This window comes from Acanthisitta chloris, unplaced genomic scaffold (genome assembly GCF_000695815.1).
Source record: "Acanthisitta chloris isolate BGI_N310 unplaced genomic scaffold, ASM69581v1 scaffold5260, whole genome shotgun sequence".
In the NCBI taxonomy this organism is placed as follows: domain Eukaryota; kingdom Metazoa; phylum Chordata; class Aves; order Passeriformes; family Acanthisittidae; genus Acanthisitta; species Acanthisitta chloris.
This window is the reverse complement of record NW_008650946.1, coordinates 38,151-50,962: the sequence shown is the minus strand read 5'-3', so window position 1 is coordinate 50,962 and position 12,812 is coordinate 38,151. Positions and strand designations below refer to the sequence as shown.

The following is a 12,812-nucleotide window of genomic DNA, read 5'->3' as shown; positions in this document are numbered from 1 at the left end:
GCAGGGTTGATTTTAGAAATAAGATGAGCATTTACATTTAAGTTATCAAAGAATGATAGATGACATTTCAGCAAAAGTCCTCAATGTGCTACCATTCTAAAGTCATCTCATCCAAACTAAAAGAAGGGCAAAACCAATGTTTGCATGGATGCTTAGCTGGGTTGTCTTCTCCAGTAGTCTGCTTTCTACAAGATAGAACTGAAAGCAGAATTCTTTCACACTTGTTATAAAAAAAAATCAACTTCCTTCTGTATTTTAGGGACTGCGTTTATTCCAGGGAAGTGCGGTCAGCTAAGCAGATTACAGGTCAGAAAGCACCTGTGCCAGCAGCAGCAACAAGCCAAATGTACATATTCAGTGATTAGATTCCATGTAAGCAGATAAACTACAAACTGTGTCACACCCCCGATGAGGAAGTACCTGTGTGTTTTTAGGTAACACGTGAAGTCCCTTTGAATGGAGGATAGAGCGGGATTTTAGCCTTCCCTTGAGGGACTGAACAAGTCCACTAGCCTATACAATGCTCCATTTAAACTCTTGCAAAACACATGAGATTTCAATGAGGGTCTCATCACAAAACAAGATTTGGCCTAGACATCAAATAAATGTTCTGACTTTACTGTCTTGTTTTATATAGACCTGGTTGCTGTGCTGGTTCTACATCGTTAGAAAAATATGTAACATCTAACGAGTTCCCAGATGATACTCTGAACTTCATCAAAACACATCCACTGATGGATGAGGCTGTACCTTCCATTGTTAATCGACCCTGGTTCCTGAGAACAATGGTCAGGTACGTACCACAAAGTGAACTCTTGTCCTCATTGTAGCTGTTGAGTTGTGCTAGTAGCCTTGCTCTGAATAATCCCCAGCTCTGTAAATGTCCTTGGTGTGCTGGGCATGAATCCAGCTAGGAATGGTGGCAGAGCTGAGCACATGCTACAGAACTCCTGAGCAGCTTTCAAGATCAGAAAAACCTACAGTCCTTTCCAAGCACTCTATTCTGAAGCTGGATCTTGGAGAAAATGCTGTGCAGGGAAGTCTGACCCTCCAGTTGGCTTATGGGTCAGTGTTTGTGACAGCTCTGTAGAAAACTTTGGGCAAGGATCATCAGACAGCTCATGAATATGTACACAGGATACAAACATGTCTGCCAGGATATGTTCACAGGATAGGCAGATGTCTGTCAGGTTATGTATTGGTATGCTTTAATTTTTGCAGAAGTGTGCAGTCAGAGGTACTCACATAATCTGTATCCTTTCTATGACAACAGGAAAAAATAATAAGAGATTTCAACAAAAACTCATAAATCAGCAAGTGTTAAATACACCATCCCATTCCTATGAAAATATATTCTCACTCTCTGTGGTGGCCACTATACTGCTTATCTACCCTCCAGCTGTAAACAGAATAATGCAGCTAACTTTTGCCATATTTTACTTGCTTCCTCTGAACAAGGGTAGAGTTTGTGCTCGGCAGTGTTTAGCTCTGGAAGGGTCTGACTTAGTTTTAGTAATGTATCTTCTGTCAGGTTTTTATGTCAGGTTCTGTACCTCCAATTAATGATCAGAGGAGCAAGCTCTGCAGAGTGCTTTCCCTTGATAGCCAGTATCAGCTAACAAGTACCAAATCACCAGTATACTCCTTTTCAATAAATTGCATCATCTCAAGATTCGATATCCTCTCAGTACTGCACTTGCTTAGTGGCAGTTGTGTGCTTGTTTTAGTGAGGTAATATGGTATTTAGTGTCTCACTGTTGCACTAGCATAGCTTTTTCTGACCGAAAGAAATAGTTGAATCTAGTTCAGTTGTCTTTATATTGCTGCTTTTAAAGTAAAAGAGCTTGAAATTTTAAAAAAAAGTTCATTGTGCTGACTTTCGTTCCCTGCCTGAAGAAATTACCAGGCTAGTACTTTGCATTTGATTGGAAGGATAATTCATAAATGGCCTCTGACTTTTAGCACCCCTTCAGCTTTCTGCAGACATTTCTGATAGCTATTGGACATATGAATGTGCAAACACATTAAAATTCCCCATCATCTGGGGAGCCAAAGTCATACAGTCTGTGTTGATTTTTACTCAGGTAAGAAAAGTGTTTAAATATGTTAAATGGTTGCTAGAAGGCTGCCATGCAGTTACCTGAAGTGGGAAAAGTGATACATGACAGTCTAATCCCAAGTAATGCAAAATGCTGTATTGTAATTTTAGATACCGCCTGACCAAAATTGCCGTGGACTCTGCTGCTGGGCCATATCAGAACTACACTGTGGTTTTCTTGGGTTCAGAGAAGGGAATCATCCTGAAGTTCTTGGCACGAACAGGAAACAGTGGTTTCCTAAATGACAGCCTTTTCCTGGAGGAGATGAACGTTTACAACCCTGAAAAGTGTGTATATGATTCTCTGTATTCATGTTTAGGCGGCTTTGAACTTCTGATTTCCCAGGGAGTAGTTTGTCCCACGGAAAGGGAAGTGGTTAGAGAAGCCAAGTTTTTTGAGTAATTTTAAATTGTTTGGGGAGGGGATGTCTGCTTATCAGTCTCTACATTGCAGTAAGATTTTTTATTCAGTATGTGTAGAAAATAGCCCATCCTATGGATGGATAATTAAAAGTGAAATTCTGCAAAGGAAGATTAATTTTCTAATCCTATATAAAACCCTGATTCCTCTCCAAATAACTCAACAACCAGCAAGCTGCTCTCCAAAGGAAATTTTCCATATTTCTGCCTTCTTCAAATATGCCTAAGGGGGCTTTGAAGTGGGCCATAATCATGCAAAAATTTCAGCTACTTTGAGTGCTGCAGAAGAATAAACATGAAAAATGAAGGGCCCTCAGAAGCTTGTCTGGTATGCTGTCTCTCTCCAGTTCTTATTCCCCTATCTCATGCATTTTTCATTCTTGCTTATATGTCTAGCAGTGATTTTAGTGGCTATTATGTGTTGTTTTTCTGTGGCTTGTTCAATTCTACCTTTCTTGGGGGTTTTTTTGTGGGAATTTTTCCTGGGGTTTTTTTTCAGCTCGAGGAATCATTAAGGTTTCTTCTGGTTTCCCAGCAGAACCCATTTGTAACTTTCTCTCACTTTCTTATAATCAGGTGCAGCTACGACGGCATGGAGGACAAGCGGATTGTGGGCATGCAGCTTGACAAGCCCAGCAGTGCTCTGTACATTGCCTTCTCCACCTGTGTCATCAAGGTTCCCCTGGGACGTTGTGAGCGTCATGGCAAATGCAAAAAGTACGTGTTTTCTGGTGGCCGTCAGAAGGCTGTGTAGTAGGTGTGGGGAAGCCAGAAGTGCTCACGAATTCCACCTTGTGCTCTTCTGTCTAAAGGGCCTGCATAGCATCCAGAGACCCGTACTGTGGATGGGTGAAGGAAAGCGGGGTGTGCACACAACTGGTCCTTGGCTCCAAGTAAGTAAGGGCTCTGGCTGGATGGGCCATGAAGCTCTGGCGGTGGTGCCAGGTGGCCGCGGCCAGAGCTATTTGAAACATGGGGCTCATAGGGAAGGAAGAGTGTGGGAAGTGTTTCTTTATACCTTATTTACATTCACCTCTGAAATGTCTCACAAATTTTTTTGATGTGAACTCTCAGCCGATTGGTAAGTGCTGAAAGAGGAGGAAGAAGACAATGAAAGAGCTGTACTAAGGTCTGTGTGTTATTGAAAGGAGCGAACTGGATGGATATGTCTGGACCAGCCTACACTGGAGCCATCACAGCTGATTAAAGAAGCAATAGAAACCAAATTAAATTACTGAAGCAATTTGTCCACTGAAAACAAAACCAGTCCTTCTAATTCACTGTGCATTACTAAGAGGAATCACAGACCACAGTAACAGCTTAAAGCAGATTTAGGGAAGTGCTGGATTTCCCCTTGCTTAACAGTTGAATGTAATTATTTTATAATAATGAAAGTCTGTGAAGGTTGCAGGGAGCAGACACACTGAAGAGGTCTCATTTCTTGGCCACTTCTGACACACCTCATGCTTACCCACTCTTGAGGGACTGTCATGGTTTAACCCCAGTCAGCAGCCAAGAACACTGCTGCTCACACACTCCCGCACCAACAGGATGGGGGAGAGAATCAGAAGGGTAAAAGCTAGAAAAGTTCATGGGTTGAGATAAAGACAGTTTAATAGAGAAAGCAAAAGCTGCACACACAAGCAAAGCAAACCAGGGAATTAATTCACTGCTTCCCATGGGTGGGCAGGTGTTCAGCCATCTCCAGGAGAGCAGGGCCCCATCACACCTAACGGTTCCTTGGGAAGACAGATGCCATCACTCCAGATGTCCCCCCTTCCTCCTTCTTCCTCCCACCTTATATACTGAGCATGATGTCATATGGTATGGAATATCCCTTTGGTCAGTTTGGGTCACCAGTGCTGACTGTGTCTCCTCCCAGTCTCCCATGCGTCCCCAACTTCCTTGCCAGCGTGGCAGTACAGAAAGCAGAAAAGGCCTTGGCTCTGTGTAAACTCTGCTCAGCAATAACAAAAACTTCTCTGCATTATCAACCCTGTGTTCAGCACAAATCCTAAACATAGCCCCCTACTAGTCACTGTGAAGAAAGTTAACTCTACTTCAGTCCTAACCAGCACAGGTATACAGCTATACCTCCTCAGGTAGTGTAAGTGTGTGCAGACATCACACAGCCTTGACAGCCCCACAGCTGGCCGCACCTAACCCTGCTTTTGTATAGGTCTTCAATACATAAGTTACAATCCCTCTTCTTCTGTCATATGTTTAATTTGCTATTTCAGTTCCAATTCTTTTGCCTACCGGGGATATTATAGCTGTATCATCAGGTTATGCTGTACTACCAAAGTGTGGGCGATTCCTAGTTGGACATTTTGTAGAATGTACCTGTGTCCACATCAGGTTTTCTCAGCATTCCAAAAGTGCTTGAGTCTTTTTGAACTTCCATGGCAAGTTGTAGGGTACTTCTGTACCTTATTTTTAAAAGCAGCTCCTGCATTCATCAATAGATCCATCAAGCCAAAGGCAGTACAGCTTGCAGTGGTGCAGTCCAAAACGGAGCAAGGCAGGTCATACTCTGATCAGCACTTAGGAAGGGGGTCCAGATCGGCTGTGAAGGTGTCTGATGAACTTCCAAGCTAGCTAACAGGAGCCAAAGACATTGGTGCCCTCCTGGAGTAGGTGGCAGTTGAGCAGATGTTTTGAGAACATGGAGTTGAGAATTAAGTGTTTGTAAGGGTAATTACGCCTCAAGGGCAGGATCCTAACTAATGTAGACAAGAGTTTTTGTTGGAAGTTTCCCAAAGTTCTTGTCATTCACCTTTGACCATACAGGAAGTCGGAAGAACAGCTTCAATTGTTATCAACAATCAAAGTCAGAGGTTAGGAGCATACACTGAGCAAGTCAGCTGGAAAAGGTTTTGAGTGTTTTTCAGTAGAGCCTCTTCAGTTAAGGGAAATGCCTTCTATGGACTGGACCTTATGCAACCTCGTCCCAGTGCAGTACCTAAGTGATTGCTGAAATGCAGGTAGTCTTCCCCCAGCACAGTACCTGCCCAGTGGGCTAGCTTTCCTCTTAAAACCAAAGTATCAGTGCACCTTGTCTACTATGTGGACAAGTTAAGGTAGGGTTATAGCTGCTCCTAAGAATATCATATATGTAAGAACTTTAAAAATACAATTCTGCTTACCTCCCTTGGTAATGAGGCATGCAGTGGATTTTTAAAAAGTAATAATGTAAAGACAAAGTATCATCAGAAACCAAGAAATAATTAAGGAAATGATGAATAACTCAAATGTCTATGTTAAAATTTTTCAGCTTTTGTGTGGAATTTCCAAAGAAATGGACAGTTTCATGGCAGGGCTTTATTTGAGTTGCACGTGTGATAATTTGTTTCTGGTTATGCCTGTGACTGTTGTTGTTCATATTGTTTTGTTTCTTCATATTATTTAGACTGGCATTTGAACAGGACATAGAGCATGGCAATACAGATGGCCTGGGTGACTGCCAAAGTAAGCAAAGCTTTTACCTTTTATTTACCATGTGTCACAGTATCCTTCTGAATGCCTTAAATTACCATTACCTGTCAGACATTCTTTTGTAGCAATGTAAGCCACAACAGAGACAGCAACTGTGACTAACGATGCAGGTTCAGAAGAGGAACAGTCGTTTAAATGTATTTAAGGAAAACAGCCCAGTTTGTATGATTTATACAAACACCGAACTTCAAAGCAGTTACATAAGAAGAAAAGCTCAGCTCTAGACTGTGTTGGTTATAGCAATGGCATAATGAATTGAGGGTTCGTTGTCTTTATCAGCCATTGTGTTTGGGTTGTTTATGTAGACATGCAGAAGTGGCTTGGTTTCTTGGTGTAGTCTGTGACTTGGACTACATTCCTGCGCAACATGGGGAGACAGCGAAGTGTGTGTTCACTTTTGGATATGGATCAAGAAGTGACAACTACTTTGTGAATCCTTGAGGATTTTATATGCAGACTGGACAACATAGTGGCATTAAGGATCAGAATACTACTGACATTGCCTAAAGAAATTTAATGATAAACCTTAGGTATTGACAGCGTGAGCTGGAAGCTTAAACACAGTCTTCAAACATTTACAGTTTTGCACTGAAATGCTTAAAAGTGCACAGCTTGCACTGTATGCAGAGAAACCTTGCACGCTGATTTCTGAGCCTTCAGGAATACCAATGTCTGTGGTCAGCTCTGGAACAGCTCTTGTTCCAGATGTTCTCACAAGGTTGGTTTAATTCTGAGTCCCAAATATTATTTATAAACCTCATGAAATCAAGAATCACATTCTTTTATTGCAATTTGCACTGATGCCTATAGATGCAGTAAGACTGATGAAGCTGAGGAAATAATATACAATGAAAGAGTCATTACTTCTGAAATACAGAGCAAAATAACTGAGGGCTAGAGTGTGCCATGGGATACAGTGCAGGTCAGCTGCTCTGGAGAAAGCAGAACCTGCTCATGCCTTGTACATCCTTATTCAAAAGCCAATAATTACTATGATCACTGTGCTTGAGAGAATACAAGGATTTCAGCCTCTGCCCTAAGATAGGGTTATGTAGGCTGTCTCTAAGGTTTTTGAAGGGGGTGTACACGTAGCCTCTCTTCTGCTCCCTGTAAAATGGGTTAGCACCAAAATCAGGTCAGTTCCCAGCTGGTGCATCTTTGCCCTTTTCAGCCAATTCTGCTCTCCTTGGGCAAATAGGTTAGGTAGGAGTGGAGTGTACCTGGTATCAGTTACATATGAAAGACGTGTAGGAAATAATTCAGAGACAACACGTCGTGCTCATGGAGAGGTCTGCCTCTGTGCAGGGAGCAACAAAGCCTATGCCCTGCTTAAATCTCTCTTTAGCCATGAATGATGCATTGAACCTTGACACTCACAGGGGTCGATTTCAGTCCCTGCTAATCCAGTTGATCTTATTACTACATGTGGCCTTGGGTCATGTGAGTTTTGTCCTCAGTGACTCACATTGCTGTCTGCATCTCTTGCAGTGCCTTGCATTAGGTTAGAACTTACAAAGAAAACCATGGCAGGGAGGACACTGGCCTTCCCACTTGGTAACCTGTGCACAAAGCTGGTCATGGACACTTTCAGAGTCAGACATTGTTTTTGGGTATGTCTGAATATTAGTTTTGCCTGGGTTCTTAATGTAATAATCATACACTTGCAAATGTCAGCTGAAACATAAATGATTGATAGCAGCAAACTATTTGAAAGAAAAAAACAAGAGAGAAATAATTATTTTTTCCCCTGTTATTTGTCTTTCAGATTCCTTCGTAGCCCTGAATGGTAAGGAAGTTCTCAGTTTCATTATTTACTCATAGCAAATGCATTTTGGAGGAATCACTTTTTACTAAACTTTTAAGTATTTTCATCCTTTTGTATATTTAATTTTTTTCCCAATTTATTTTGTTCATAGACATTTCAACTGCTTCACCTGGTCATGAAATGTCTTACAACACAGTGTATGGTCAGTTTATGAGTGTTTTTAAAAATTCTCCCTAGATGTTTGTGTTAGCTAGTAGTTCCTGTATTCCAATAGCTGTTACCCTTACTTGTTTTGTCTTGGTTTTGAGGGCCCGATTCACTAATTGCAACTAGGATTAAGTCATCTCTTTTGATTTTCAATCCTACTTTACTTGTCTTCCCTCAAAACTGTCTCCATTGAATGAAAGTCAGATATGGCCTATTTTAATGGCGTGCCAGCAGACATGATTAAGAGCATGCTTCATCTGAGCACTCAAAGGAACACCTGGTACAGTGATGCATCTTATCTGTTCACCAGGAAAAGTAAGATAGCAGCTCACATCCCACTCATGAGCCATCCAGGCTGGTGTCATTACTGCTAGAGCAGCCAGTCAGAGATACCTTAGGGAAAGGAGCAGAGCTATCCCTGGATTACAGAAGGATCTCTCATAAGGAAAATTAATCTGCTACCCATGTGAGTTGAGACTGGATTATGCTTCTATTCCTGAAGGTTCTTCACTTCTAGGGTGAGTCATTTATGTTGTCCATGCTTGCAGTACCTTATTGCCTGAATGGGGCCTTGTCTGTTTAGAAAATTTTTAAAAAAAATTTTAATTAAATTACCTCAACTGAAGAGGATCATTTCTGCAAGCCCAGAGTAGCAGTTTCCCATGAGGCAGCTGTTAATCTGTGCTCACAGTGCTTTCCACCACTTTGTTCTGCATATTTGGAAGTGGATTACACTGGTTCTCAGAGTGCAGAATAAATGTCTTCATGAGGAATTATTGCAGAATAATCACTTTAAATTCAAACCTAGACTTATATTGCAGTAGTTTTTCTTTATAGACATCCTGAACTAAGACAAGTACTCGCAAGCTGAGAGGATGTGTGCTATTGTTCCCAGTGAGGTCAATGGCAAATTTCCATTAGGAATGGGATCTTCCTTGTGAAGTTGTTTTCAGGATGTACAAGAACCAATGACAGCTCAGTACAGCAGAATATAAATAACCGGAGGCATAGTCATGCTATTCAAAACTTGTAAAAATAAAATCAAATTCCTCTTGTAGTTTGTTAGCAGGAAATTGAAAATGTGCAGGTGAAACTTGTTATGAAAGGATCATAGTGAAAACCAGTGAAGGGAATGTACAAAATCAAATGCAAGTTGAGACTTCATAATATATGGAAGAATCACAGTTTCATGGGCGTATGCAGTTTGTGCTTTCTTTTGTTATAAAATTGCTGTACTTCCAATGAACAGAGCAGTAATTAAAGAAGAGTAGTAATAAAATCTGTAGTACTGATTGTGAAGATAAAGAAAATGGCTTTGGGCATAGTGTTGATGTGCCAAAAATATTCTAAATTTCCTGTTTCTAAGTACAGTCATAGGCTCCCCAGGTATAGCTGTGGGACTGTGGTTCTCGATCCTGCCAGCTACGGTATTAGTAGTAGGAACTTTAAAAAATGATATTTTAATCTGTCAAGAAAGCAGAAGGGTTTTGCAAGTGAGAAGCAGAGTGAAAATTGCTGCAGTCCCAAGGAGTACAGTTAACAAAAGGGAGTCCATTTCACTGTCCAGGCATGTCAAGCCCAAAGAAGACTCCATGAATGAACATACCTTTTAAAGTAGGACCTGATATCAGGTGCAGTGGAGAAATGCTAACCTGACATTAATAAGGGTTCCCATTCATGCCCTGTCTTTCACAGATTATGTCTTTTACTCTTCTCAGGTGCATCCTGATAACATGGCCTCTAGGCAAGTCAGCTCCTCCTTTTATGAGTCAGTTAAAATACCCATTCTGATATTAATGTAGTCAGTCTTTCTTTTCACCTACCATGGAAAAATCTGAAAGGAAGTGCACTAGTCACCTCTATTAGCCTACCACATCAGGAGCACAGAAATCCTTGGATGAGGTCGTAAACCAGTGTCAGTAAACATGCTCATGTTTGCTAACTGTAGTGACTTATTTGAGTCATTTCTTCTTGAGAAAACAAATTTTATGAATGATCTGTTTTAATGTTACTGAGTACAGTTTAATTCATAAGTAAATGGTATGTCATAATAGATTAAGCCTCAGAACACTGGGATATACCAGGATACCAAACAAGTGAACACTCAAGGTGCTTTTGGATTCAGTGGGCTAAATATATCCAAAGGCATCTGAAATTCCAAAAGAAGTCTAAAGGCCTGATCCACTTGATTTACTCCACTATAAATCACCCTCCTTTAACAGACTTACTGCCAATCTGTAGCAGTGTGAATGGAAGAACCAAGTCCTTTATCATTCTGTTCTTGGCACCAGTCTCCTCCTGAGTTTGGCAGCTGGGCAAAGCAGTCTCACATGATTAGCTATAAACAAGTGCGAAGTCCACACAGGTGAGACTACTCGAGTGATATCCAAGGAGATGATGGCAGGCCAAAGGTCTGGCTGCAGAAGGTCAGAGAGAAATTATGCAAGAGCCACATATTTACACAAGGAGATTAGTCTAGATTCCTCTGCAAAATTGCAAGCAGCTCAAATTACCTCTGGAAACATCAATTTTTAGTGAATTGGGCCCTTATTTTACCCCCTAGCCATGGTCCTTTCTCCCTCTGTAGTACTGATTTAGCTTTTCCCTCTAATTGTCTAATTAGGTTGCTATAGCTGTTAATAGGATAGTGTGCAGACATCTTAACCTCTGAGATCTTAATGACTTGTGCATATTAGAGCAACTATCAAATACATATTGAATCCCTGTCTTTGTTTTAAACCTGAAAAAAACCTCCTTACATCTTACAAGTGCACTTCAGAACAAGCTATAGTTACAGAAGTGCAACCTTTCTGAATCATTAACCGTGCCCATAGACACTAAGTGCTTTTACTCTTCTTCCGTTTCTTGATTATGGCACACCAAATGAAAGGTTTTCGCAAATAATGGAAGTACCTAAACCAGATTTTTAAAATGTGGTTCTATTTGGTTTTCACATATTTGCTTTAAACAAAGATATTTGAAAAGCCCTTTGTCTGCAGTTATTCAGATGCTTAGTTTTAAAACAAAGACAGAATTGGTTTTTCAGATGGTTTTGTATTAACCATTATTAACATAGAAGTACTGGTCACGTCTCAGGTGTTCTAAAGCCTCTTTAAATTTCAGCAAAGCCTATTTGTGCATTCAGAGTGGCAAAAATGGTGTAATGGGAAAAAAAGACCCACTACATGTTGCGAACTATACAGCACATTGTAAAGGTTTAATAATAGCCGTGTGTGAGAGGGCCAGGACTGGATTGCCTGCCACTTCAGTCTTTTCTCTGTTTATGAGAGAAACTTAAGTAGCTCATACATTTGTGGAGCCACTCTGCTCAGAGGTGAAATTCACCCAGTGGGACCCGCTATTCAGGCACTTACAGGACACTGTGATACTGCTTATGGGAGTTATCACTCCCAGTAGTAAGTGTTTGCAGAATACAGCTCTAACACAACTGGGGCAGGCTATTAAGTTTTAATCTGCTCTTGCCCTGCTTCCTCAAAATCAAATGGAAGACAGTTTATTTCGATTAGGTGTGGGAGGTTGCTTCTCAGTGTGTACTACACCAGCACATTAGTAACAGAGAGAATAGACTAATTTCTTGCATTTGTGTGAAACCCCTCTGCCTAGCAACCATGTGGTATACGTTAATATCTTCACAAAGCCTTAGCTTTCCATTATGGGGAAGTTCTCTCTGTGTTGGCAACATATGGTTCAGGAAATATTTTTATTTTTTTTCCCTCAGAAAGTGTGTCCCTTAGGCATATATTTCCTTTAGATTACTTTTTTACAAAATGTTTTTCTTTAACCGTACTTAGAGCTTTTCCTTAGAATTCCCCCTTTAAGCACACTTAAAAGTGCAAGTGTCTGGACAGAGATATGAGCATATAAATGCATATCAAACACAGGCATAAAATATGATTCCTACTTGGCAAGATTTTCTTCCCTTTTACCTCCTTATCAAGCAATGAGTAATTGCTTTTTTATGTTGAGTGCAGCACTATTTGTAGGCTGACTAAATACTTTACATATTATTGTGGTTTCTGAGTGGAATATTAACTTGGAGACTGGAACCCCAAAAATGCTGAAACTGTGGGTTAGTCTCTAAGGAAAAGAAAACATAGAAATCCCATAATTTTCATTTTATAGCCTATTCTTTGCCATGTTATTTGTCTTATTTCTTGGGGATGAGCACAGGAGTTGACAAGCATAAAACGGTGTCGGGGTGAACACTTTCACACTCCAGCATATACTTGCTTCAAGAGGTCATGTGTTTTCAGTTGATGTACCTCTACCTGTCCTTTTGAAAACAAGCAGCCCTGCTGCAGGACTGCTGTGCAGCAGGCTGCACATTTCTATGATCATTGTTGGTCCATCATCATCTAACTGTGTGTTACCAATGTTCCCAGCAATGCTGTGATGTATGCAAACCTTTTAAAAGAGGATAATGTTTGCCTTCTCTTTGCTATTTGAGGGCTATTAAAAGCTCTGTCTTCAGCAAAGTATAGCTTTTGATTTTCTGTGTCAAAGAAACATGGCTGGGAGAAATCGCTTTCCACCATGAGAGGATAAAAAGTAATCCGGTGCCTGTGTTAGTATAAGCCTTCAGCCTGAGGTGCAGAGCTAAACTGTGTTAACAATTAGTAGTAGTAGCTGAAGGTTGGCTTTGTGAGAACACTGTGAATTTGACCAATTTTCCCTGCTAAGTATACAGGTTACAGGAGTTTGTGGTGTGCCTGTCCTATGCAAAACACAGTCCAAAGTGCTTCCATATATAATCCTGTGCAGTTAATCAAAAGGGCTCCTCAGAAACATACCGAAGAGCACAGACAT

The 12,812-nt window shown here is 40.8% G+C and overlaps 1 protein-coding gene across 1 annotated transcript in view; it reads left to right on the top strand.

Annotated features, from left to right (window-relative positions):
• Positions 1–12,812, top strand: part of SEMA6A (sema domain, transmembrane domain (TM), and cytoplasmic domain, (semaphorin) 6A) — a gene marked incomplete at both ends in the record, with an annotated part of 57,588 nt that overhangs the window by 16,851 nt on the left and 27,925 nt on the right. Inside the window, 7 exons of the mRNA XM_009070918.1 lie at positions 638–793; positions 2,210–2,386; positions 3,095–3,235; positions 3,331–3,411; positions 5,928–5,986; positions 7,779–7,799; positions 7,930–7,980. Coding sequence (XP_009069166.1) covers positions 638–793; positions 2,210–2,386; positions 3,095–3,235; positions 3,331–3,411; positions 5,928–5,986; positions 7,779–7,799; positions 7,930–7,980 — 686 coding nt within the window. The remainder of the gene's footprint in view (positions 1–637; positions 794–2,209; positions 2,387–3,094; positions 3,236–3,330; positions 3,412–5,927; positions 5,987–7,778; positions 7,800–7,929; positions 7,981–12,812) is intronic.